General features: G+C 43.1%; 1 protein-coding gene across 1 annotated transcript in view; it reads right to left on the bottom strand.

The window, feature by feature from the left end:
- The window catches only part of STK32B (serine/threonine kinase 32B), a 1,635,948-nt gene that overhangs the window by 1,384,439 nt on the left and 224,029 nt on the right, over window positions 1-27,480 (bottom strand). The window contains exon 2 of the mRNA XM_069202951.1: window positions 11,762-11,817. Within this exon, the coding sequence (XP_069059052.1) occupies window positions 11,762-11,817 (56 nt within the window). The remainder of the gene's footprint in view (window positions 1-11,761; window positions 11,818-27,480) is intronic.

Below are 27,480 nucleotides of genomic sequence, written 5' to 3'. Positions count from 1 at the left end.
GCATGAATCCTTTTTTAAACAGATCGTTATTGAAAAACAAAAATTCAATGTCCATGATGCACTAGAAGTGTTTGTCCACCATATGAAGTGGAAGATCATATCAGTTGTTTTTTGTTCAGGACTTCCAGTCTGTCCCCTTGGGGTTCAAGTAGGAAAAATGTATGTCAGGAGAAACAGCCTCACATTCAGCACCTTGCATGAAGCACAGCTAAGTGGGAGGCCATTCACTTTCCTTTTTGTCTGCCAAATGTTGAAACAATCTTCCCCATTCCTTGTGTAGCTCCCCATTGCTAGATCTTTTCAGAAAAAAACTTGAATTGAATTGAATTATACGTTTATTTTGATTATAAAATAATCATAAAATCACACAAAAATCACAAACTTCACTAATCATATCATAAATAACCACAACTGTTAAGATCCATTAAGAAAAAGAGCCACAGGCATTAAACGCATTGTTAAGCCAGTGCCATGAATTCTAAACAGATATACAATATATTGTTTAAAAGATCTCAAGAATTTTAAGGCCCATCATTCTTAATCTTATTGTAGCGTAATGCACTCTTTAAAAAATTAGAGACTGCCAATGCAACAATGGGTTCATTCAACATTTGTAAATATGTAAAAGCAGGTTGATATTGATAAAATCCTTTGGCTTTAAGAACAGGCAGGAGAAATCTTCTTCTAAATGGGTGGTAAAAACTACAAAACAGGACCGAATGTTCTAAAGTCTGGGGTGAAACATTATCACAAGGTCAAATCTTATTCGCAGAGGGCTCATATTGCCCAGGCGGAAAACATAGGTTACATCGGAGTGAACCTTATCTAAACCTAGTAAGAATAACTCTTCCCCATGGATTTCTGACAAAGGAACAATCAGATTCCAATACAGGAGTGGTATTTAAAATCATCAAAGCCCTGGCTGAGTGGCTACCCAGGGCCAAGTTATCTCTACATTCACCAAACTGCATAAGTAACAACTCCTTCACATTCTTTCTGTCTGCCTGTTTTATTGATTCTGGAGTATAAAATAGTTCAGGGTGACCCAATGATAGGGCTGTTAATCTAATATAATTAAGCTAAAGTATTTTGTAGCCTAAATCACAAACTAGGCAATCCTCAATAACTTCCCTGTTAAAAGCACTTCCCACTCCAAACAGTTATCCACAACAACGTCGGGGTAATTTTTACATAATCTTCTGCAAAGTCCAAACCCCAACTCCTCATGCTTAAACAAACTCAGGCTGGCAGGATCCACCCCTAATAACTTTCTGCAAAAAAGATTTTCTTTGCGTTGAATAGACTTACAATTTGAATACCCCCAAATTCCTATGTCATATAATAGTACAGGTAAACACTTCATCTTGTAGATCTGCAACAGCGATAAGACAGGTTTACTCTCAGCTATCTGAGCAAATCATCAAGATGTAGGGCCCGGAGAAAGATTACCAATGGTTGGGGCATCCCAAGGCCTTCCAAGGCCTTCCATGATTGACCATAGCTTTGATAGATTAACCCTTTTGAAGGCACAGCTGAGGTCCATAAAAGCCAGATATACAGCTCCCTTCTTGGCCACCACATATTTGCCCACCAGTAGATTGAGGTTAAGACACTGTTCCATTGTCCCCATACCCTCTCTGAATCCAAACTTAGCCAGGCAAATAATATTATGTCCTTGAATCCATTCTTCAATACGAAGAAGAACAATATGCCGCACTATCTTGACAGTGGAATCCAGCAGCAAAGAAATTGGGCAATAACAAACTAGATCTTGCCCACAGCCTTTTTTGAAATCAGGCACTAATGCTGCCGACTTCCAGGAATTAGGGATACCAGTTTGCATAGCAGCATTGAGTAAATTAGTCAATAATGGGGCTCACATGATAACAATGTCTATGTATAAATCCTTTGGAACACCGTCAGGGCCAGGGACTTTGTAAGAGGGGCTTACCATAATTTAACACTCAACCTCTTCCAACTTAAAACTTAGACCCAAAGGTTAAGGAAACTGGTTCGTCCACCTCCACTGAGTGTTCTGCATCAAAAGAGTAAAGCCGCCCAAAGTGCACAACCCATTTTTGGACGGATATGGTAGTCCCTACACTGGCTGGGGAAACTTGATAAGCAGGCTTGCCATTCCCGGTATTCCAAAAGGTCCTTGCATCCCCAGGCTTACATGCACCCACTAAGTGCTCCCACCTCTCATCTTTGAGGCATTGCTTCCTTTTCTTTAATGCTTTTTTATAAGCAGCTCTAGCTGCACTAATAGATTGGGGGTCCCTTGGCTCATCCTTAAGGGCTTTATGCAAGTGCCAACATAATGGATCTAAGGGTACTGTTCAAAAGCTGAAAGTATGCCAAAATGACACATGGTGGGGCCTCATATCATATGAGGGAGCTAAAAAGCACATTCCAGCATCTCTTAACAACCTCTATCAGTAAAGTGGGAATCAGAATTTTCTGCCAACTAAGCCTCCTACCCAGATCCTTTGGGGTCACCCAGTCACACCTGGAGCCATTCTAGCTTCTATGGCATTATGATCACTTTGCAATTGGCCATGAACCTGCCTTTTAATAAAAAGATCTGCAAAACTGCTGGAGATAATTTTTTTATCAATTACAGTCCTCTTTCCCCACCCTACAAATGTGGGTTTACATAGATCACAGCTTGCCACTCCCTCCAGCATGTTACAAAAACCAGCCAGCCTCAGTTCAGTAATTAGCAGGTTAACTCTAGGGTCAGCAAGCTCCCCAAACGATAAAACTTCTTCTATAGGAAGGGGATCTACATCCGTAGGAACCGTAGCTATCTTACCATTAAAATCCCCCCTAAAAAACACTTAAACAGCCCAGCCTTTCGGTAGCCCTTTCCTCCAGAATCAATTAGAGCTTGAAATAAGATCCTAATCTGACATCCTGTGTGACATGCTGAGTTATAAAAATGTACAATAAAAAAAATTACAATCTGAGGAAGCCACGACCCATAATATCTGTATTCCACCATGCCTAAGAGGAATCAGTACATCTCGCAGCTGAACGGATACTCTGAATAATAAAGCCAAGCCTCCATTAGCTCGCAAGCCTAGTGAGGGAGTTGCTGGAATAACATACGTCTCAAAACCCTCCACGGAGAACAACTCCTGTACCCACATTTCTTGGAGTAGTATAATATCATACTGGGAAATAAACATAACCCACTGAGGGTCAAAGATTTTGATCTCAAGGCCTGCACAATTCCACAACAAGAAACTAAGGCCCTCATTATGACCTAGGCGGTAAATGCCGCCTTCCGCCACGGTGATGGCCTCCATAAGACCATCTCTGTGGCTACCTACCGTCTGCCATATTATGACCGTAGCCGGAATTCCAACAGAAGGCTGGTGGAATTCCGGCTATGGTCATGGCGGTGGATGGCGGTAAGGTGGCACTGCTGCCAGCAGCAGCGCCACACCAGTAGAACGCTGCTAACCATATCATGACAGGCAAGCAGGTAAGTCAGGTTCTCCGACAGTGGAGGGGGGTGGAGAGGCTGTGTTTGGGGGTGTGTGTGGCTGTTCTGTGTGTGCGTGCATGCGGGTGTGAGGCATGTGGAATGCGTGTGTGTAGGAATGGGTGTGAGTGTGCGTGTATGTTGTGTGGTGTGGATGCGTGTGTGCTTGTATGTATGTCAGTGTGTTTTGCTGTGTGTGTGTATGAATGTATGCATGCATGGATGAATTTGTGTATGAGTGTGTATGTCTGTGCGTGTAGGTGTGTGTATGACGGGGGTTGGGAGTGGGAGGGGGAGGGTGGGCGAGAACTCTGGAGAGGGTGCAGGGGAGACCCCTATCAGTGCCAGGGAAGGAACTCCCTGGCTCTTATAGTGCCTACAGGCATGGTTTTCGTGGTGGTAAGATTGCCACGAAAACCATGGCAGTAAGCGGGGTCAGAATCCCGAGGGTGGGATTGTGATGGCCGCCTGGCTGGAGACTAAAGTCTCCAGCCCGGCGGCTGTTACCGCCCTGGCGGACGGATTTGTACATTGGCAGTTTGGCTTGAGCCAAACTGCCAATGTCATATTTTGGGGAAAGGTACCACCAGCCTGTTGGCAGTACCTTTCTCCAAAATAACACTGTCCGCCAAAATCATAATGAGGACCTAAGTTCCCTACTTGTGCTTATGGTATTTCCCACATGTGGGCCACAAACATCTGAATTACCCTAACCAAGGCCCCCTTGGGCGCAGTAATGATTTGTCAATCAATTTCACCCAGGTTGTACAAATAGGAGAATCTGTTCCTGATAGGAATAGTAGGGATGGGCATGACCCCGGTCTATGCTCCAGGTGATTGAAGCCCCTGGGGAACAATGGGGTCACAGGCTTATAGGAAAAACTTTGTGGCAAAATCCTTGCACCCAATCACATCTGAGATGGTTGCCTACCAGTAAAAATCAGTCTCCCTGCTAAATCAGGTGTTCTGCAATTAATCATCACACAATCACCTTCCATAGACTTGTCTTTGGAACAATCCAATCAACTCTTTGCACAAATAAAATATTCCTCAAATCCATAGGGTGGAAATTTGCATTTTGGCTCAACCAGTAACAGACTTTATTCTGCAAGTTTTCAGTTGTCTCAACCGGAGATTACTCAAGAGGGGGAACTCCTGCTAATACTACTGCATGTGGACAGCATTCAGGCGTCAGGTTAAAAAATGGCAATCTCTTAGCTGGAATATGTTGAACATCCTTGCCATCACTGTTTCTAGAGACCCCTTCTATAGATTGCTCCTTGCTTACCATTTCCCCCTAACATAATGAGACAGGGAACACCTGATATTACCTATCAATGACATAGAGGCATGAGGTTAGGAGAATTTGGCGTTGGGTAAAAAACTTGGCAGGACTCCGTTGGTAGAATTATTCCCCCACCCTAAAAGAGGCTCACTTATGGCCTCCCCTGTGAACAAATTTCCTCACACCTTCTCTCCTCCAATGCAGGGGTCCCCTGAGTGGTCACTATGGGTTCTGGTTGGTTCAGGCTGAGGATCGACATCTCTACTTTGAGTAACCTTTCTAATACAGGAGCCAAACACTGATCAACAATATGCTTAAATGTATCCAGTATGTTGTCCCACTCCTCAGAGGACGATGTCTGTCCTTGGTTGCCACTCAGGGCCCCCATCTTGCTACCCATGGAGCTTGTTATCTCTGACTGCTTAGCTTGATGCTTCCTTTTTTCCTGCCAGGGCTGGGGGGCCCATACTAGCGAATCATCAAAAAGATCCTCCCTGACTACTACCTCCCTTGGATGGATATCATGGTCTCCAAAAGTCAAATTATCAGCGTGGTGCTATATGATCGAGTAGGGAATTTGGTAACAGAGAATGGCCCACAATTGGACCATCACTTGGGCTATCCCCCGGGTCCATTGATAGCCTCCTCTCAGCCAACTCAATTTCTTTTGCAATCACTCCCATGGACTGAGTTAAAAACAAGTTGATCGTTGTTTCTTTTTGGGGCTTCGGGGTTACTCCCTTACAGTCCTGCAGCTTGCGCGTTCCCATTATGATTACTCCCAGGCTCTAAAGGCCGCAATACATCTAAGCACAGTTTAGGGAGGAAAGATAAAGAGATGGGACCTGACCTGGGCTCTTCCGGTCAATGATGGGCGAAGATGGGCATGCTCTTCATCTGGTCTTCACCTGGGCACGTGCCCGGCAGCATCCTGCGCAGCTGGAATTCGCACCTCCTTAAAGCGCCTCCGGGTGTTGATGGTGTGTTGACAAGGGGTGGGCCTCATGCCCGTGATGCTGCCTGGGATGTGTAAGCCTGCCCAGTAGTCAGGTTCCCCCTGTGATGAAAGTTCTCGGTGTAACCTGTGCAGTGGGAGGTCGTGCCTCCTTGAAGCGGCTCAGGGCACTGATGGCGTGTTGCCAAGGGGTGGGCCTCCTGGCTGCAGTGCTGCCTGTGATGTGTATGCCTCCCCGGTAGCCAGGCCCCCCTCCCGTGATGAAGGTTCTCAGCATGTCTCCAGAAAAACTCTTAAAACATGGCTATTGGTTACAAATTTTGTCTTGCCATATTTGTAGCACCTGGGTACCAATCTGGATTGCAGTGCAGTCTATATATCTAATTGATCTTTCATCTTTTGCAGATTGGTGATGTGCATATTATTATTGAGTTTCCTAGTTGACCGTATCACCACAGGGGCTGCACAACCCTGCCTTACACTGGATGACACCCATTTCTTTCACTCTTATCTGGCACCAACTTCAGTAAAGAAGTCAAAGCCCTGAATTGGTCTCCCCACATTGACTTACATGTCAGACATATTTGCTTTCCCAGTGCTTGTCTGTATTCTGTCCTAACAGGTTTTAACACTAGCTTTTAAATAAAAAATACAATAGGCAAGAAATGAACAGCTTTAGTAATTAGGTCCCGAAGAATCAACACATTTCCCCATAGTCAAAGAATGGTTAACACTGTGATACAACAGGCTCAATGTATTTATTTACTTATTTATTTCAATGGCATAACACAGAATTATTAACAAAATTTGAAGAGGGGCTCCTGAGTCTTCCATATCTCCTAGATATTCATTGGTGGCCCCTGCAAGCTTAGGCCTGTGTTATACCCCTGATTTAAATAAGTATGATTTTCTTCGGTGCATGTTAAGGGTCCTTGATGGGAAAAAATTTAAAATATACTTTAAGTAAAGAAACATTAGAAACAAAAAGACTCAGTGACATCTGCTGTGCCACGGATCCTAAAAATATAACGGAATTCATAATACTTGTAAAGCTTTGGGCTTCTATACAAAAAGCCCCCAGTGGAAAAAAAACACATTTTGAAAGTTACAAAGAATTTCATAGGATTCTTAAAAATTTTTTACTCCAGGATAAATTGCTTGGGGGAAAACCCAGCATGCATTGCTTGAAAACAAATTAAAATGTTGGTTCTCAACCTGTCGTCCGCAGACCCATGGGGGTCCGTGAAGCCTCCTAAGGGCATTCCTGACTGCTTAGAAAATTAACTAATAATAACAGATTACTAAAGTGCATATCAATGAAGTGGCTGAATGTACAATTGAACATTTTAAATCATACAGTAAATGTCAAGGATTTTGAAATTAGAAGCTAAAAATAAAATCAGTATCCTCAGATTGATTTCTGGGAGCAGCATAGGTGCATCAAACAGAATATAGTATGGCCAATATGAGGCTTTAATTGAATTTAGAAAAGCTCCAACCTTCTTATTAAAATAAAAAAAAAAAAAAATTAGTTTAGTGGTTTGCAAATTAAATACAATGTGTTATCATTTGTATATGTGTTCGATGGAATGCTGCTTGTTTCTGTATTGTTTTGTGGTTCAAATCATCAACAATGTTCAGACCGGGGTCCCTGGCTTCCAGTAGTGACTAAGTGGGAGGTCTCCGAATTCCTATAATGATTCAGTAGGGGTCTCCGGGTTCTGGTAATGATAAAGTGGAGGTCCAAAGAAGTCAAAAGGTTAGGAGCCACTGCTTTACACCATGTCTCATTTGCAGTTACGTATCTGGTAAATTGCAAACAGCAACTTGCTTATGGCATGGCATCAAACTGTCTTTTGATATAATGTGTGTAGTTAGAAATTGGGTTTCTGGTTGGGAGAGGTATGCACCCTGTCCAAGAAGGGACCACAATTCTAGTGGAAAGTATTTGTGCAACACTTCAAACAGTAACACAGTGAAAAACCACAAACAACTCCACACCAGGTTGGAAATATAGACTATATTTTTCTGAACAAGAAAAGACCAAAACACTGAAAATCCAGTAAGTAGAAGCTGAGGTATAAATGAAATTGTAGTGCTTAAATGCATAAAGCGTCAATTGTGACTGTCTGGTTGCGCTAGACTGGGGACTAGTCAATCGTTCAGGCTGACCGTGATGGAGCACGGGCCATCTACAGAGACCACGCAAGGCCAGCTGAACAAAAGTACCTTGATCCTGGTCACAACAGCGAGATGCAGAGTGCAGCCAAGCAATGTGTCGATTCCGCAGTCAAGGTGATGCATTGATTTTCTCCATGCAACGAGGGTGACGCCTCAGTTCTGAAGACGGAGTGCGGGTTCCGAGATGCTCCTCCAAAACTCATGTGCCTGGTTTCTCTGTGCAGTTGAGGGGTTGCATTGACCGCCTCCCTGCAGTGGCAGTGATGTGATGGGTCAGATGAGGCGTCTCTGATTGTGATGCGCTAGCTCTGTGTGAAATGCATGGGGTCCGATTCCTGCAACAACAAAGATGTGCTGTTTCTTACCAACACAAAGACAAAGGTGTGCTGGTTCTGATGCGGGTGTGTGGGTTATGGCAATAGCAGCCCTTTGCACCTACTTCCAAATGTCCAGGACTGGATTGCCACTACTTGGCAGGGCAAGACTTGCAGCAAGCAAGCCCTGGTAGTGGAGGTGATTGTTGAGTTGAAGTCTTTTTTTGGTCCTGAGACTTCAGAAGAACAGGAAGCAAGCCAGCAAGCCCTTGGTTTAAGTTAGATTGGTCCAGTCCTTCCTCAGCAGGGCAGCAGAAAAAAACGTTCTTCCAGAACATCAGTACAGAGGGGCAGTCTTTGTAGCAGCGCAGCAGTCCTTCTTCCTTTTAGAGGTCTTCAGAGGTCCAGCATTGTACTGAGTTGGTAGGGACAGAGGTTTAATATTTATACCCAGTTGTGCCTTTGAAGTGGGGTGATTTCAAAGAAGGGTCTTCGAAGTGCACAGAGGGCCTTTCTTTCTGTCCTGGCTCCAGACTCACTTCAGTGGGGTATGCAGCCCTTTGTGTTGAAGCAGGGCACTGCATATTCAGGTGTGTCAGCTCCTCCCTTGCATCCTGCCCAGGATGGCCTATTAGGATGTTGATGGTCCATCAGTCACAGCTAAGAGTCCTTTGTGTGTGGCTGTCTAGCTGGAATGCACAATCTCAGTTGTCACCCCAGCCCAGATGTGTATTGGAGACAGGCTGCAGGCACACAGGACTTAAGAGCAGGAAAATGCCAACTTTCTAAAAGTGGCTTTCTCAAAACTGTAACAATAAATCCTACTTTACTATTAAATAGGATTTAATATTACAGTCCGATAGGTACTAATCATGACATATCTACTCCTTCTCAACTAGGAATAACAGCTTATTAAATGTAATAAGTAATCCTCTCTGTTAACCTACAAGAGGGATAGGCCTCACAGTAGTAAAAAAAGAATTTGGAGGGTTTTCACTACAAGGACATGTAAGACTCAAAAGTATTTATCCTACCATTTAGTTACATAGCACCCTGCCCTGTGAGCTAATTAGGGCCTACCTTAGGGGTGACTTATGTGCTATAAAAGGGGAGTTTAGGGCTTGGCAAGAGGGTTTAAATGCCAAGTCAACATGGCAATGTAAACTGCACCCACAAGCTCTGCAATGGCAGGCCTGAGACATGCTGAAGGACTGCTTGAGTGGAAGCACAAGCAGTGCAGCAGTCTCAAAAGTAGTATTTAGTTTACAGGCCCTTAGCACATGTACTGTACTTTACTTGGGACTTATAAGTCAATTCAATCAATCAATCAGGTACTTGTAAAGCGCGGCCTATCACCCATGGGGTCTCAGGGCGCTGTTGCGGGCATGTTGATCATTTGAAAAGCCAAGCCTTGAGATCCTTCCTAAACTGCTTCAGTGAGGCAGCCTGTCTGAGGTTGAGTGGAGTGTGCTCCATGTCCGGGCTGCGAGGTAAGAGAAAGATCTGCCTCCAGCTGTGCTCTTCTTGTTTCTGCCGACGGCGGTGAAGGGGAGGATTGAAGTTGCCTGGCAGGAGTGTAGAGGGTCAGGCAATGGTTGAGGTATTCCAGACCCAAGGTGGTGCCGTACCTTTTAGGTGTGTGTCAGTAGCTTGAAAGCGATGCGTTTGTCGACCGGGAGCCAGTGAAGGTCTCTGAGGTGGGCAGAGATGTGGCTGTGGCGGGGTATGTACAGGATGAGCCTGGCTGCTGCGTTCTGGATTCTCTGTAGTCTTACTTGTAGCTTCTTTGTGATGCCTCGCTGAGAGTGTAAATTGAATATGCCAATTGTGGATGTACCAATCAAACCATGTTAAGGGGAGAGAACACATGCACTTCAGCACTTCTCAGCAATAGTAAAGTGCTCAGATTCTTAAGGCCAACAAAACAGAATCAGCAAAGATGAGGCAAACAGGCAAAAGGTTTGAGGGGAGACCATCCTAAAGCTATCAGATCTAACACCTGTTGTCATTGAAGGAAATATTTTACGAAAAATAATGGTAATAACATACTTACATTTAACACTGAAAAAATAAGGCTCAACATAAAAATACCAAAAATTAAACTCAGATAGCATTGCTGCTAAGAATGCACTTATTTATTTGGTATATTTCTAAATAAGCCTTCCGGTGTCTGATCAAATTTCCATGACGGAAAACATATATGAGCAACATTTGAAAAGCCAATAGGTTTGTCCTCTTTAAAGGAGCCCATGGCTAAAAAGTAGTACACGCCATGTAATGTATGAAATGTATCTACATATGTATATGCAATGCACGACGTATACAGGTAAACAATGATGAGCTCTGTGCGATTTTCTCTATAAATTGATAAAGCAACATGACTACCGCAAATCCCTTGAGAAAAACTGCAAACTGTCAAATAACCTGTCTTTTGTTCTGAGGTGTAAAGCTCTCTAAGTACAGCCCAAAAGTGTCACATCATTAGTAATCTTGTAAAGGAAAGGCCCTGTTATCTGGTAAAAGAAGTGGCAAAACTGTGATGGCCATCTTTGATGGGGCACATTCACTTTAAGTGAAATAACATTATCAGTGCTCCGCGCCGCGCAGCGCCGAAGCTCAATACACGATGCTATGTATGTGATTACTGCGCTGCTGTCTGCGCAATTCGCAAGATGTCCTTGATGGACTACTTGGCGATGCTCAGTGACAGTATCTGAAGAGGATACCCTTGTCTTTCGCCTGCCCCTTCCCAATGTGGATATGATGTAAACTGGAAAAATGTTATCACGTCAAATGTCTGACACTCCAAACATTCCTGTGGGTTGATCCACAATGTGGCTGACACTTCAATACAAGCAGTGTCTGAGAGGGACTTCCCGCTCAATGTATACTAACTGTGGACTAATCCAGTATGTGAATGTCTTTTCTATATAATAATGGTCGGAGGGTGCTGACTCCAAGTCTTGTCATGTACCATTATTATTGTATTATATTGCCGGGGTATGCAGGATATGAAGCACACATTTGTAATATAGGGGACGAATAGTATACATATATAATATCCTATTTATAATGTAATGTATCTATGTAATAATTAATAGGGCTAATAGTTTGTGTATGATTGTTTTAGGTCATAATCTCAATACGAACATTTTCTGAATTTACATATTAAATACATCATGTGTGATACATCATAGGGAGTAATGGTCGTGCCTTTGCTGCTTCTAACCAAGAATGTTGTAAATATCTGCTGGAAAGCCCTGCAGTGCATGTTATATTACGCTGTAGGGAAGTACACTGGGCCAATTCATGGGTGCTCTCTTGTAGCAAAGAGCTATATTATGGACAGCCACATCTTACGATACTGCACAAATGATGATGGAGAAATTATATGATTTACAATATTAAAACGACAGCATTTTACAGTCATGTAATTGATAAAACAATTTACCACTAATGCACTATGGAAATGTTCAATTACATCTGTTGCCAGGATAGATTACAATATTGATAACATTGAATGGTACAAAACTTACCTTGCCAAAACTCCCTTTCCCAATTGCTCGTAAAATTTGAAAATGGTCGAAATTAACTGTAAAAAATAATGATAATAATATTAATCAGCTGTTTTAAACACACTTTGATTAATCACAAGTAATATCATTCTACAAAGCACATACACTGCTGGTAGCATTGGCACTTTTGTTGGCTTGCAAAGAAATTCAAATCTAATTTTCATAGCCAAAGAGGGACTTAGGGCCAGATGTAGCAAAACGCCAATTTGCGACTTGCAAATTGCGAGTCCCTGCGACTCGCAATTTGCAAGTCGCAAATTGGTATGCAGTACGGTGTCTCAGACACCGACTGCGACTCGCTATGGGGTCGCAATGACCCACCTCATGAATATTCATGAGGTGGGTCGCAAATTGCGGCCCCATAGCGAGTATAGGCACTCGCAAACATGGAGGCCTGCTGTCGTCAGCAGACCTCCATGTTCGTGACTGCTTTCAATAAAGCAGTTTTTTTTTTTTTTTTTTAAGTGTAGCCCGTTTTCCTTAAAGGAAAACGAGCTGCACTTAAAAAAAAAAACGAAACCTTTAGTTTCGGTATTTTTTCAGGGCAGGGAGTGGACCCTTGGACCACTCCCTGCCCTGAAAAAATATTTGTGGGTCCATTCACAAAGTGGAAGGGGTCCAAGTGGGGACCCCTTCCAATTTGCGAGTGGGTTACCATCCACTTCAAGTGGATGGTAACTGCGACTCCATTTGCGACCGCATATGCGGTCGCAAATGGAATTGCATTCCACTCCGAATCGCAAATAGGAAGGGAACACCCCTTCCTATTTGCAATTCTGAAATGCATATTGCGAGTCGGTCCCGACTCGCAATATGCATTTCTGAATGGCAAAGAGGCTTTTGCGCCTCGCAAACGGCGATTTTCGCTGTTTGCGAGGCGCAAACCCTTTGCTACATCTGGCCCTTAGATCCTACTCACTGTGCCATACAATACATAGAACAGGCTGCCCTGCTCCCTCCACATTTTCGTTGTACTTGGCCTCAAGGAATGCAGACATCGAGCATACTAAGGCTCGGGGACTCAGGTAGGGGGCTGCATGCCCTGCTCCCCTGTTTAATTATATTTGGCCCTGGGGGTTTTCTTAGGGCCTTTTAAGCCTTGGAAGGGAGCCACAGGGCACCCGTCCTCTTTTTATTGAAAATGTCCACAGGCATGGGGTCCCCTGGGCCAGTTAAGGCCTTTATTAAATCTCCTAAATTGTAAACGTGTTTAGATTTACCTTCATTTTAATCTTCATTAATATGATTTTAATACACTATTCATTACAGCAATTCAAAGTTTTGTTCATTCCAACAAATACTATGCTGTAAATTGCAAAGGTTTCCATGGGACCATTTTGCATTAACGCTTTTCATCATCCTGGTGTGTATTTAATGCACAGGCTCAAACTGGGCCACACTGTAGATAAAAAAAAAATGAAGAGTCCTCGGTGCAGGCACGATCTCTCACCTGCCCTGTCAAAGGATCAATGATGAAAGAAGGGCCGACAGTTTAAAACCACTGGTCAATCTGTCAGTGCTCGAATAAAGATCTCACTGTTGCAGGGGCATACATGAGGGTGTTAGACCTGTTAGCCTTAAGGTGGTCTTCCTCCAAATGTTTTGCCTGCTTACCTCCACATTTTCCTGAAATTCGTTTTTTCGTTAGCCTTAGGACTCTGTGCACACGTCCACTGCTAACCAGTGCTGAAGCACCTGTGTTCACTCCTCTAAACACGGTTTGATTGGTAAACACTTAATTGCCATATTTAATTTACTTATATGTCCCTTGTAGAGTGGTACACCATATACCAAGACCTGTAAAATAAATGTTACCAGTAGGCCCAAAGCACTTATTGTTCCACCCACTTAAGTAGTTCCTCACAACATGTCCAAGGCCTGCCACTGCAGCCTGAATGCAGTGTTAGCCTGACATGTCAAGCTGGCATTTAACTCCCCCCTTGTCAAGCATTAAACTCCCCTTTTATTAAATATTAGTCACTCATGAGGTAGGCCCTAGGTAACCAATAGTGCCCCCGCTGCCTCAGCTGTCTCCTAACATGGCATGCTTAAATCTCCCTCCGGGTGGGAGCACACTTGCCTTCCCTGCCCGCATTCCTGCAGACAGGGAAGTCAAGTTTGCTCGCTCCTGGCGGGAGATTTAAAAATGCTCCTGCTTGCAGGAGCAAACACATCTTTCCCTGCAGGCATCAGTGCAAGCAGGAAAACCACTTTTTCTCAGAGGAGGGCTTGCTAGGACAGAGTGTTTGAGCTGGCCCCAGGGGAATGAGGTCCCTGGCATCTTTTTAAGGGTCAGGGAGCAGGGCTACACAGCAGCCCTCCCTTAAAAGTTATTTTATAGGCCCAGGGTATGGGTTTCCCATGGCCTTTTAAGGCTCAGGAGAGGGGGCTGAATGGTACCCCTCCCCTTTATTGTTGTTTTTGGCCCTGAGGGCCCACAATGAGCTCAGGGAGGAGAGGCCTTATTGATGCCTTGCTCACCAAATCTTTTAAAAAAAAAAAAATCTTTTTGCCCCAATTCCCTTGGAGTTCCATGGGATTGCTACAAAAACACTGCCTTTTTTATTTTGGCCCTAGGGGTGTGTTTCTCTGGGCCCCCCTCACAAGGTCTAGGGAGGCAAGCTATCAATACCCTGCTTTCTTATATTGTTTTCATTTTCAAACTTTGGGACAAGAGATGTGTAACGGCTGCTAACAACGATTTTCTCATGGTGCTGGTAGCCAATGAGAGCCTTATGTCTTTGGGACAGAAATGGCTCAAGGAAGCAGAAGGCTCTTTTTTTTTAGAGTCCCTTGAACCAAATTCTACAGATATATAAATATTTCTGAGCATTCATTTGAAAAAAATAATGAATTTATACTAAATCACAAAAAGAGCAGTGACCAGGATCTAGCTTACTGTAACATTTTGTGTAATTCCATTAAGCAGTTTTTGTGGAAATACTTCTAAAAAAGGCTATGGAAAATGCATGGGGATTTTACCTTTTCAGATTCCCTTTTTTTCAGCCCACGATTAATAGATTACTACAAAATTTTCCATGCAGAAACTAGCCAAACAGTTTCACTTTCTGAGAAAGTTTCATGAAGACGCATCATACGGCACCAAATCTATTTAGCCACACAAAAAAGGGTTTCCTATGGAAATGCTGACCTAACTATAACTACCCAGTGGTGATCACATAGCACTTGAAACATGTCTTGGGCCTGGCATTGCAGCCTGAGTGCATGCAGTTTTAAACTGCCATTTAGACCTGGCAACCTACATCTTTTGCCAGGTCTAAGCCTTCCATTCTAATACATATATGTCACCCTTACGGCAGACCCTGGACAGCTCAGAGGGCATGGTGGAACGTGTTTAAAAAGTAGAACATGCACTTTTAAGTTTTATATGTCCTGGTAGTGAAAAACTAAAATTGTGTTTAACTACCTCTCTCATAGGATAACACTAGAGTTACCTTAATACATTTTACAAGTGTAATTTCCAAATGGGAACAGGTTACCGATTCACGTTTGGTGTCTCTGGAATTGGAAGTTAAAATCCTAACTTATGGTGCAGTCAGATTTAGAAAATGCCTCATTTTGGAGAGTTGGCATTTTCTTGCCTTAGCCATTTGGTGCCTGCAGCATGTTTCTATGTCAAATGACTGAGTGTGGGTGACCGTTGGACTTGTGTATTCCTCCTAGACAGCCACACACAATGGGGGCTTATTGTGACGGAAAGAGCCATCACTGGCAGATGGAAGGGAAAAGCTGGGCCCAGCCCCATGTACACTTGAATGGGCTGTGTCTTGCTTCCACACAAAGGGCTGAATACCCTCTATAGTTAGTCTGGAGCCTGGGCCAGAAAGGCATGGCACATGTGCATTTCAAAGGCATGCCACTAGAGGCATCTCTCCACTCCATAGGCACAACTGGGTATAAATACTGGGCTTTAAACATCAACTCTTTGATACATTCTGGACCTGTGGATACTCTGCCAGGAAGGACTGTTGTCTGCTAAAAGGACTGCCACTCTGTTACCCTGCTGCTCTAAAGCACCTGCTGCTTGCTATGCTCACCTGCTGCCTGCTGTCCTATTGGCTGGGGAAAGAGAATTGGAGTTGAAAGTGCATCTGGAACTAAGGACCTCAGAGTGACTCCAAAGACTAGTTTGCTAGCCTCCTGATCTGAGCCTCAAGGACACAAAAGGCTCCCCAACAGCCCCTGAATGCAGCTGCAATGTGTTACTGACCCCCCTAGTGGTGCCTTTCAGGTCCTTCACTATTGGTGTGGCTCGCAGATGAAATCAAGCTTTTGGTCTCTCCGTAACCGTAAACAGGCCCGTTTGCTCCAAGACGTCATCACAAATCAGCACCAAGCTCCATCAGCTCAACTCTTTCCACTGCAGCATCTACCACTCATGGAGACTGATAGTGGGAAGCTCCAGCAATGCCCACCCGTGACCCTGGCTAGCTCTTCATGCTTTGCCAACAGGCTCTTGTGATGCTCTCCCTGCTTTTTGTTGTTTTGGTCTTGTTTTATTTATTACATTTTACTCTATTTTTCTAGCTTGATGTGTGATCCTTTTGTGTGGTGTTCTCACTGTATCACTGTTTGAAGTGTTGCACAAACACTTTACACATTGCCTCTAAGGTAAACCTCACTGCTCTGTGCCAAGCTACCAGGGGGTTGAGTACAGATTATTTTGGGGTTTGTATATGCCTTACCCTGACAAGCATTGTTCCCTGCTTTACCAGTGCTCACACCATAGTCAACCAGTAACCCAATTACAGTAAATATATATATATATATATATATATATATATATATATATATATATATATATATATATATATATATATGCATATATGTATATATATGTACATATATATATGTATGTATATATATATATATATATATATATATATATATATATATATATATATATATATACATGTTTATATATATGTTTGAAATTAAAATTCAAAAGTATCTTTATTCGATCTTTGGGTACAGCTCCCAAAAGAGCAAAATTTTGTTCATCAGAAACACACAGAAAGACTCATCATAATAGCATAACTATTCGTAAAATTATGGCTAAAAACAATAGTTTCCTGCTTCTTAAAAGGATATTTGAGGGGTAAAAATCATTCCAATATGCAATGCAAATCATAACTATAAGGACTTAAAACATCATTAAAAAATCATTTGAAATATATCTTCTGTGCAAGGTGGGCTCAAGCATAAAGTGCATTTTCTAAGCATTAAACTGCTTACACTGCTGTTGCCCCTCAATCTATTCCCTACATTGTAAGGACATTTTAAGGAAGCTACATAGACTAATACAAATATCAGAACTGAAGATCCGTTAGGGCCTCCCTAGATTTCTTAAAATCAAAGAATTTCAGAATATGCTTAAACCAGAGTATGTAAAAACAACAAAATTTACAAAAAGCATAAAATGCAGCATTGACTGCTCAGCCTGCCTGTCACAAGGACAGGCTGGTAGGTCACTGTCCCACACGGATGCCCCATCAGAAAAGCACAGAAGACACCACATGGTGCCTTCCCTGAATATAAATGTAAGGGACCTTTCCAACCATAAGAGCTCCAAAGTTAAGTAAAATGCTAGATCTTCAAATTGCAGAGTGCTCATTTAAAACCTCCTTTGTCCCTTGTTAGAAACTGACCTCTGCATGGCAAGACTTTACTAACCTCTTATTATGTGTACTTAATGTATCAGGGGTAGTAAACATTTCAAGGAGACCAAAATCAGTGAAAGATTTACTAACAAACTTCAGTCAGGGAATGGAAAGCCCCCTATCTAGACTGAGGCAATCAAGAATAACATCTCTATTAAAACGTGCTTCAGTATTAGTCCACATACTCACCCAAAGCAAGAACGGGGCCTGTGTAATTCTATTTCAAATATAATCTAAATTAAGTTCAGACTGTATAATGAAATGGGGGATGGTTGGTGGACGATTCAATAACCATCGGCAGATCCTGTTTTCTTCCATCTGTAAGGAGGAGACATTACGGTACCCACAAGCACGCACTCCAAACATAGCTGTAGGGACATACTGCAAATAAAAGAATCTTGATATGGGGTAATAGTGCCCCTATCTTCCCTCCGAAGAAGCTTAAAAAGGGACCTGGCCACCCTTCCTAATTCATGCATTCTGTATTCACTTGGGGTTGCCAAGAATTTTAGGAGTCAAAAGTAATGCCCAAGTAGCAAAAATTCTGTACAAAACCCAGGGAATGGTCTTGCAGGTTTAGGGACAACAGATTCCTGCTGCCTATTCCACAGGCCATTACATGCAGTTTCCCATAGTTTATAAACATGTCCAAGTTACCCATAAAAAAGACAAAAGATTTTAACACCATATGCAGGGCACTAGACGTCCTAGCCTTTAAAACTGCATCATCGGCATATAATAATGCTGGGACAAATGAATTAGCAATTTTCTGTATATCCTTGGTGGAAATAGACAAATGTGTGAATAAATCATTGATATAGATGATGAAAGGCAGGGGTGCAAATACACACCCCAGATGCACCCCACTAGAAAAGAGGAAAATATTGGAGAGTTCTCCGTCTTTGCCATATCACTCTCTGGCCCCCAGGATTTCATGAAGGGAGTGCAAGATTGAAAAGAATCAGCCAAAGCTTGGCCCTGTTCATGCCATTGAATGTGGAAGGTAGCTCTATAAAGGCCAGGTACAGTTGGCAGCGCCAGCTGATGGTATATTTGCTCACAATAAAGTGCAAGTTCAGGCACTGCCCCACTGTACCTAGCCCAGGGCAAAAGCTATACTGGCAAGGGAACAGAATGTTATTGTCACTAACTCAGGTTTGCAAGTGAATAAAGAAAACCCTCCCAATGATTTTCACCTAGCTATCAATAAGGGATATCCGTAAATAAAAAATGGGGGATCCTCACTCACCTTTTTTTTAAATTGAAACTATTGTAGAGAGAGGGCCCAGGAATTCAGTACCTTACTTCACAGAGAATTATTAAGTAAATTGGTAAGCAGGATCCCCAAGAGATCTGAAATTAAATTTAACCCATCAGGGTTCAGGGCTTTACCACTGGAGCTCTTGGCTAATGGTTTCCTCCAGTTCCTGGAGGGAAATCCAAAGAGGTGGTAATTATCAAGACATGCAAGCAACTTTTTGTTGCATGCCCTGTCTGTGGACAACTGATAAATATAAGTAAAATGCATAACCCACTCCTGGCCAGAAATATTTCAGACTAGAAGTTGGTTAGGAGGGGCATCACACTGACAGAACCTTTTGACTACGTCCCAGAATAGTTTTCTGGGCAGCTGCTAGTTCCAACATTTCCCAGTCCTTCCTAATTAAAAAAATATTTGTGTCCCTAAGAGACCACCTATAGTTTACCTAGGCTCCCAAACCTCCCTAGCTTTTCTTGGGCGACCGCCAAGTCTGCCATCAGATGGAGGTTAGCTGCTGAAAAGCTTGCATCAATTCAGAGTGGGTACTTTGCAGCAGAATGGTGTGGTTTCAGAAGATGATTCTTAATGGAGGATCAAAGATGTTGGTAACAAGTAGGGCGTCCCCAGAAACCTCTGCTAGGCAGCCAATGAACACCACCAAATAGTTGTAAAGAAGAAGTCCAAGTGTGGTGTAAGGGTCTTTAAGATGCCATACTATTTCCACAATTCCTTCCCTCTGGCATCCAGTGGTATTATTTCAGCTACTGAACCTGCGAAACTTAACTCTACAGCTAAACCAACAAGTTTGGCGTTAAAATTGCCACATAGCAAAAATCGGGGTTGGAGTTTTGTGCAGTCCTTATTGGTTTTTAAACTCATAATAAAGCAGAACAGCTCCTCAATAGAGAACTTGAAGAATTAGTGAAATCATTATAAACATTTGCTAAATAAAAACAAAAAGAACCGTGGCTAACCTTAATAAGGAGGGCCTGGTATGCAGAACTAACTGTGTTGATAACTGATACTTCTGCCCTAAGATTTATTTGAACCCATATAGAGCGTACACCCCTTGCTCTCCCATGAGGAGATGCTATAGCACGATAAAAATAACAAGGAAAACCCCTGTATGAGATTCATGTAATAACCAAAGTCTCCTGCACAACGACAAAGTCAAATTTGTCAATGAAGGCCAAGCGATCCAGGTTTGAGATCTTATCTTTTACCCCTGCCACATTCCAACTCATGAGTGAGAAAGAATTGCCCGGCCTTGCTCTCCTATCATCAACCCCTTTTCCGAGGTTACCACATCCTTAGGACTTTCAATTAACCAACTACTCGGGGGACATTGAGGCAGTCAAACTACTTCTGATAAAATGTCATATATATATATATATATATATATATATATTTATATATATATATACACATAATTCACTAAACAACCAAAGGTTACAGGGAGGTTATAGTTAGCTTTAGATTTTACACACATAAAACCTTAAAATGTCAGCACTTATATTTATCTCAAGTATATAACTCATACCCTAAGGTAACTATAACTTGTGCCCCCACCATGCACCATTTTCTCATCAATAATTTAATTGCACATGCCAATGATATTATCAATCATGTCTTAGAAGATGTCATATCTGATATAATATGCCGAGTAATTAGCAGTGCATGGCGAGGGCGTGAGTTATAGTTACCTTAGAGCACAAGTTATAGTTGCTTGAATTAACTATAACTGCTGAATTTGTACAGTTTTGTGTGTAAAACCTAAACCTAAGTATAATAATTGGTGAATTTCGAAGGCCTTTTTTATTTTATTTTCTAACTATAATATCCCTGTTACCTTTGCTTTTTACAATGAATTTCTAGGGTTATTTTAACGTAAATACATATTGAATTACCATAGGTTAGTCCAACCACTGCCATGCATTTCCTACAGTGGGATGGGTTTTTGGCCACAGGGCCTGGCCAGGGGCCAGGCGCTGCACCCAAGCTCCCAAATATAGGCAACCCAATGCTGTGGATCTGTGAGTTGGTGTGTGAGTGGCTGGGTGTGTGAGTGGTTTTGTGTGGTTGTGTTGGTGTGTGAGTGTATGAGTGGGTGTGTGAGTGCATGTGTGAATGGCTGTGTGGGTCTGGAAGTGGATGTGTGAGTGGTTTTGTGGGTCTGTGAGTGAGTGGCTGTATGGGTGTGTGAGTGGGTGGGTGACTGGTTGTATGAGTGTGTTAGTGTGTGTGTGAATGGGTGTAGGAGTGGTTGTTTGGATCTGTAGTGGTGTTGTGGGTCTCTGAGTGGGTGTGAGAGTAGCTGTATGGGTGTGTGAGTGTCTATGTGAGTGGTTGTGTGGGTGTGTCAGTGTCTGTGTGAGTGGCTTTGTGGGTCTGTGAGTGGGTGTGTGAGTGGTTTTGTTGGTCTGTGAGTGGTTGTATGGATGCATGAGTGGATGTGGTTATATGGTTATATAATTGGAGTGTGTGAGTGGGTGTATGAGTGGCTGTATGATGTGTAAGTAATCATGTGGGTGTAGAAGTGGGTGTGAGACTTGGGGATATGACTGGCTGTGGGGATCTGTTAGTGGGTGTGTGAGTGGTTTTGTGGATGTGCGAGTTCGTGTATGAGTGGTTTTACGGGTGTGTGAGTGAGTGTGTAAGTGGGTGTGGGAGTCGTTGTGTGGGTCTGTGAGTGGATGCATGCTGTGTGAGTGGGTGTGTGAGTGGTTGTGTGGATATGTAAGTGGGTATGTGAGTGTGTGTTTAAATAGATGTGTGGATTTATGAGTGGGTGTGAGAGTGGTTTTGTGGGTCTTTGAATAGATGCATGAGAGTCTGTATGGGTTTGTGAGTGGGTGTGTGAGTGTGAGTAAGTGGGTCTGTGAGTGGGTGTATGTTTTTTTAATTGGAGTCTGGATTTCACACAGGGACGTGCTGAACATTGCGATGGATCCTCAGATCCACATGCACCCCAAAAAACGTTTTTGCTCAATTTCTTTGCCAAGAGGGAACCATCACAGATGCATCCATTGTCCCATGGGGTCAGGGTACCACTTTCCTAACCCCTTATATCCTATTTACAGTTTATTTTCTCCCCGGGAACCATGACCTGATTCGAAAAATAGCATCCACAACTTTGCTTTCAGATTGTGGCCAGGCAATCATGACATTGTTGTTGGCATGTGGATCTGCAGATCCGCTGTGGTAGATCCACGGTGAATTTGCATCTTTAGATAGAAATAAGTCATTTTTTTCTTCAATAGCTCCAAAATTACAGAACAGATTTACACCGAATTACAAAAAGCAATCTTTCTACATCAAGATCTGGCTTTCTGCCAAAATTGGTGTAATTCCGCCAAGCGGTTCGGACTTTAGTCATGTCTAAAACCCTTATGGCAAATTGCATGGGGAAAATGTATTTTGAGATCCCCCTTTTTTCTAGGCCTTCACTTGATGAATCACCCTCAAACTTTCCAGACAACAGCTGGAGTGAGTGGCAAATTAGTTTTTAATTTTTATGAAGATTTATCAAATGATACAAATTATTTTGCAAAACAAAAAACACTTTTCCTATGGGAACTAGGTCCTAACTGTAACTACCTATTGGCGACTGCTAATAGATAACATAAGATCAAAAAAACAACAGTGCACTAAAGTGGTTTTGTGTCAAGTCAGTTTTTTCAAAAAGAGTGCTCATAATAACTCATAAAGTGAAAGATGTCTGCCAGCGTGCTGCAAGAGTGGGAGGAAGCTGAGAGATTGTTTGGTGAAGATTCTAATGCCAATGGAGGGGACACATTACAGAGGACTGCAGGCATAACAAGTGAAAGGAGTCAATAATACAGATGGAAGCAACTGGTGAAAATTAAATAGAAATTAACAAAACAAATGGTTGGAGTATAAATCCCTACAAAAGTACTTGGGACTAGGGCACATACCTAAGGGCTAGAGGATCCTAATAGACAGAGTGACATTACAACACCAAATAAATGCACTAAATGAGGAAGTGGATTAAGACACACAACAGGGCAGGCGCGGTCCGTCCTCTAGAGTGGAGGGCACACTCCCCCACCTTTTGCCCCTCATGAAGAATGTCTGTCAGGCTGAAGAAAGGTCAGCCTGACAGACACTGTTCATTTTCAGGTCAGGCAGCCAGGAGCAGACATGCATGATCTACCTGAAAGTTTAAGCCCTGAAGCACCCAGGGCGAGGGTCAATCAGTGACACTTCATCACAGAGTTGGGTGGGGTCCGCAGTTTCACTGACCCCAGCCCACTCTGTAATGAGGCTGGGACCGCTGCCTTCCCTTTAGGTCAGCCAATGATAGAAGGCAGCAGTCCCAACCTTCCTGGGACCGCCGAGGCTGAAGGTAAGTGTGTGTGTATGTGTGTGTGTGTGATGTTTTAAAATGAATGTTTGGTGCATGCATGCTTCTTTGAATGTTATGAGTGTTGTTAATGGATGTGCGTGCGGGTGTGTGTAAAAGAATGAGTGTGTGTGAACTTTTCAAATTAATGTTTGGTGCGTGCGTGCATGTTTGAATGTTATGAGTGTTGTTAATGGATGTGTGTGCGTGCGTGTGTGTGTGAAAGAATGAGTGTGTGCATGTGTGTGTGTGTGCTTCCCACCCACCACCTCCCTCCTAAAGCTACTGGACGCCACTGCAACAGGGATTGGTAAAGAAATCAAAGAAAGAGATCTGGCTGTGTTAAGGAAACAGGAGGATACAATCAAGCAACGCAAAGCACAAATTGAACTATGAAAGGGGCGAGATATTCACTTTTGCACGTTACTTTGATAGCCTCAAGTGGCAGAGGCTATCAGTAGGCAATAGGTTGCTACAGGAAAGTAAAATCATAGAAACAGGATATGAAGTAAGCTTGGAGATCAAACAGATCCTGAAGAGGGATCAACTGCATCAGGAGGTGCCATGGCAACAATGACAAAGCTGTTGGTAATTGATGAGCTGTATTTTTATGGCTAGTCTAGAGGCTAAGGCTGAAAACGCAGAATGCAAGGCAAAATAGCAGCGACGGAGGGGCGGAGGCAGAGAAGATGCAAACGGAGAAACTTTCCTCAAAAGAAATGAAGGCAAAGCAGAAACAAACATCATAAAAGAAACAATTGAAGTAACACTGAATACAATGATGACCTTTCAGACATTACGCTCACTATAGAAGAAGAGTAAATCTTGGCTTTAGGTTGATAGACTACAGTCAAATGTGAGTATATATCTTCAAATTCATTAGGAACTCAAGTTGATGACATTTAATCTGTCAAAGAATAAACCTGGCAAAACACGGGAGGTGGCAATCAATAATAAGCAGCAATCCTTAAAAATCTCAGAACTGCAATTGATGAGGGAATTGGCAGAACTCAAAAATGAACCCATGACAAAGCTGGATATCATTTCTTTATTACATTTAGATGTGTTGGCGAGGACAATCGCCCCTTCTAGCCACTGTCAACTTGCCTCCCAGGAACATCTAGCTTGATTGATGTATTTAATGACCTGATTGTGGAAGGGATCAAAACTCTACAGAGACGAGTAGGGTGCAGAGCAAACAAATTTCGACAAACGCATAATAAAGAAACTACAAATTAACGAAGAACTACTTATCAGAAACTCAGGCAAAGGTGGTAATATTGTCATATGGCCAATGAACATATACAAGACTGAAGTACATAAGCAATTGAATAACACTTCCTGTTATGTTAGAAGCAATGGGAGTGAGTTCAGTAAGATAACACAGTGAGTTAATTGAATGGAGAAAAGCAGGGTTGCTCAACTAGGATGAATACATCCTTTTAAGGAATGACCACCCCAAGATCCCAATCGTCTACCTAGTACCAAAAGTGCATAAAAGTCCTCTACAATCCCAGACAACCAATATTTTCTGCATGAGACAATGTGTTTGAAAACACTTCTAAGTACATTGACTTTGTTCTTCAAGATTATGTCACAGGTTTCCCATATTATTTAAAAGACACAAGGTACCTCCTCAGGAGAATTTATGATATGTCCTGGAAAGATGATTATTTGTTAATGACCTTAGATGTGACAACTTTATACACCAGCGTTTATCATAAAGATGGACTACATGCAGTAGAACATCTTCTTAAGGGATGACCACTGACATTTTATAGACATACTCAGATGCTATTATCAATGATTAAGGGGTGTCTAGAAAGCAATCATTTTTACAACTCAACTCGGTTTTCTAGAGTGCAGCTAATCAAAGAGGGTATCCAGCTGGTGGGTTTTTGCTGAGCTCAGTCAAAAAGCCATGTCTTGAGTCAGTTTCTGAATTCCTTCAGGGAGCATGCTGTTTGGAGGTGGAGGTCATTCCAGGACTTGGTCGTGAGGTAAGAGAAGAATCCTCTACCACTGTAGCTTCAACAGATGTGGGGAGTGTGTGCAAGATCAAGGGAGAGAGAGCGTAGATGTCTGGAGGGTTGGTGGAAGTTCAGGCAGTAGTTGATGTATGCTCATCTTAGCTTGTGGAGGGCCTTGAAGGCATGTGTCAGCATCTTGAAATGACTTCTTTTCTGGATGGGAAGCCAGAAGAGGGTCTTGAGGTGGGAGGTGATGTGGGTCTGTTTGGGGAGGTTGCAATGAGTCTAGCAGCTGAGATCTGAATGGTTTGGAGTCTCTTCAGGAGTTGGGTGGTGGTTCCTGTGTAGAGTGTGTTGCTGAAGTCGAGCCAACTGGTAACTAGGGCCTGCCTGACAGTTTTCCTGGTGTTGATGGGGAGCCAACTAAAGATCTTCCAGAGAATGCAGAGGGTGTGGAAGCAGGCAGAGGAGACTGTGTTGATCTCACATTTCATAGTGAGTTTGCTGTCCAGGATGTTGACAAGGTTGTGGGCGGTGTCTGTTGGTGTGGGTCTGAGTTCACAGGGCTACCAGGTGTTGTTCTAAAAAATCTGTACTTTGGTCTTGTCTATGTTGAGCTTCGGGCAGTTAGTCTCCATCCAGTCAGTGACACTCGTCATACAGTAATGAAAGCTGGTCCCAGTGGTGGAGGGGTCTTCTGAGAGCAAGAGGATGAGCTGGGTGCTGTCTGCATAGGATATGAGGTTGAGGCCAAGAGTTCTGCCAATCTTGGCTAGTGGAGTCATGTAAGTGTGGAATAGACTGAGATGGTGCTCCTAGGTTCTGGGGTTTCGAGGTGAAGGGTGGTGAGCGGATTCTCTGGGTTCATTTTGTGAGGAATGATTTGATCCATTTAGGAGTGTCCCCTTTCATCCCGATGTGGTGGAGTCTTTTGATCAAGTTGTGGTGGGATATGGTGTCAAATACTGCTGAGAGGTCGAGGAGGATCAAGGCCACTGTTTTCCCCGATCAAGGAGGGTTCTGATGTTGTCTGTGGCAGCAATCAGGTCGGTCTCAGTGCTGGGGTCTGACCTCTGTGTACTTCCATGCATTGGGGAAGGTGGCCATGGTGAAAGAGGCATTGAGGATGGTGGTGAGTTTGCAGCTGATTTCCTTCTTTCTGAGGTTGAAGAAGTCGTGGGGGAGAAATCTGTAGGGGTTCTAGAGTGGATGGAGTTCACGATGGCTGTGGTGTCCTGGGTTGTGAGCTGCTCCCATACGGTGAGTGGGTAGTTGTGGGTGCCATCTGTCAGTGTAAGGAGGTTGTGGAGTTCAGTGGGTCGGGGTTCAAAGGTTTTGTGAATTGTTGGGTAAGTGGTCCCCCAGGGAGTTGCAGAGTTCCTGGGAAGGAGGGATTATGTTCTCGTGGCTGATGGACTTGCAAACTCTGTGAAGATGCTGAAGAGTTCCTTGCTGTGGCTGGAGCTTTATTCAATTAGGTCTGCCAGGGTGCCTCTGTTTGTATTTGTTAGGAGTTGATGGTATTTGATAAGGGCTGATTTGAAGGTGGCTCGAGCTGAGGGATTGCTGCTGGTGCACAATCTGCTTTCCAGCCTTTTGCAGACTTCATTGTCCTGAGGTCTGGTGCATAGGGAATGGCATATTCGGTGGAACTGCTGGTCCTGGCTGGCTTGATGGGGGCCGCTGTATTGGTGCAGTTGGTGATCCAGATGGAGAATTTCTGGATGGCCTGCTGGGTGGTGTTGAGGGCATCTGTCTCAGTTTTGAGACCGAAATATTTTATCAAGTGAGAAGTGCGGCGATGTGCTATGCTTGTTTGCACATGGGCTGGTGGGAGGTACAAGTGCTCCTCAATAACCACTAAACAGATTGGACTAAATATGTGATTCTGGACATGATACATTGATGATTTATCTGTTATCTGAAACAGCACAGTTGACAGTGCAAGCTTATTTCTTCAAAAGATCAGACAGATAAGTCGAACCAGTGTCAGTTTTCCAGATTTAGAGGTATTTATAGAAGGAGGCAAGATGGTAAACAAGCTGTTTAGGAAGGAGACTGTAAGAAACACAACCTTACATGCGACAAGCTTTCACTCCAAACACTTGAAGGCAAGAATCCCCTTTAGGAAGATTTTGTGCATCAAGCACAATTGCAGCCGTGAGCTAGAGAGAGTATAATGCCAGAAAGAGCTGATAATGAGATTCAAACAACGGGGTATGCAAGTGACCTCTTAGAAAAAACTAGAGAAATAGTTAACAGCAAGGAGAGGGATCTCTTGTTGTTAGCAGACAAAGAAAGCGTCGTAAGAATTCAGCCATTAAACTGATTACAGCATCAAACACCCAAAATAGCGCATTACAATCACTAATTCGCAAACATTTTCGTTTGGTAAAAGTAGATCC

Source organism: Pleurodeles waltl, chromosome 1_2 (assembly GCF_031143425.1).
Source record: "Pleurodeles waltl isolate 20211129_DDA chromosome 1_2, aPleWal1.hap1.20221129, whole genome shotgun sequence".
Lineage (NCBI taxonomy): Eukaryota > Metazoa > Chordata > Amphibia > Caudata > Salamandridae > Pleurodeles > Pleurodeles waltl.
The sequence above is the reverse complement of the archived record's forward strand: the minus strand, read 5'-3'. Positions and strand labels throughout refer to the sequence as shown.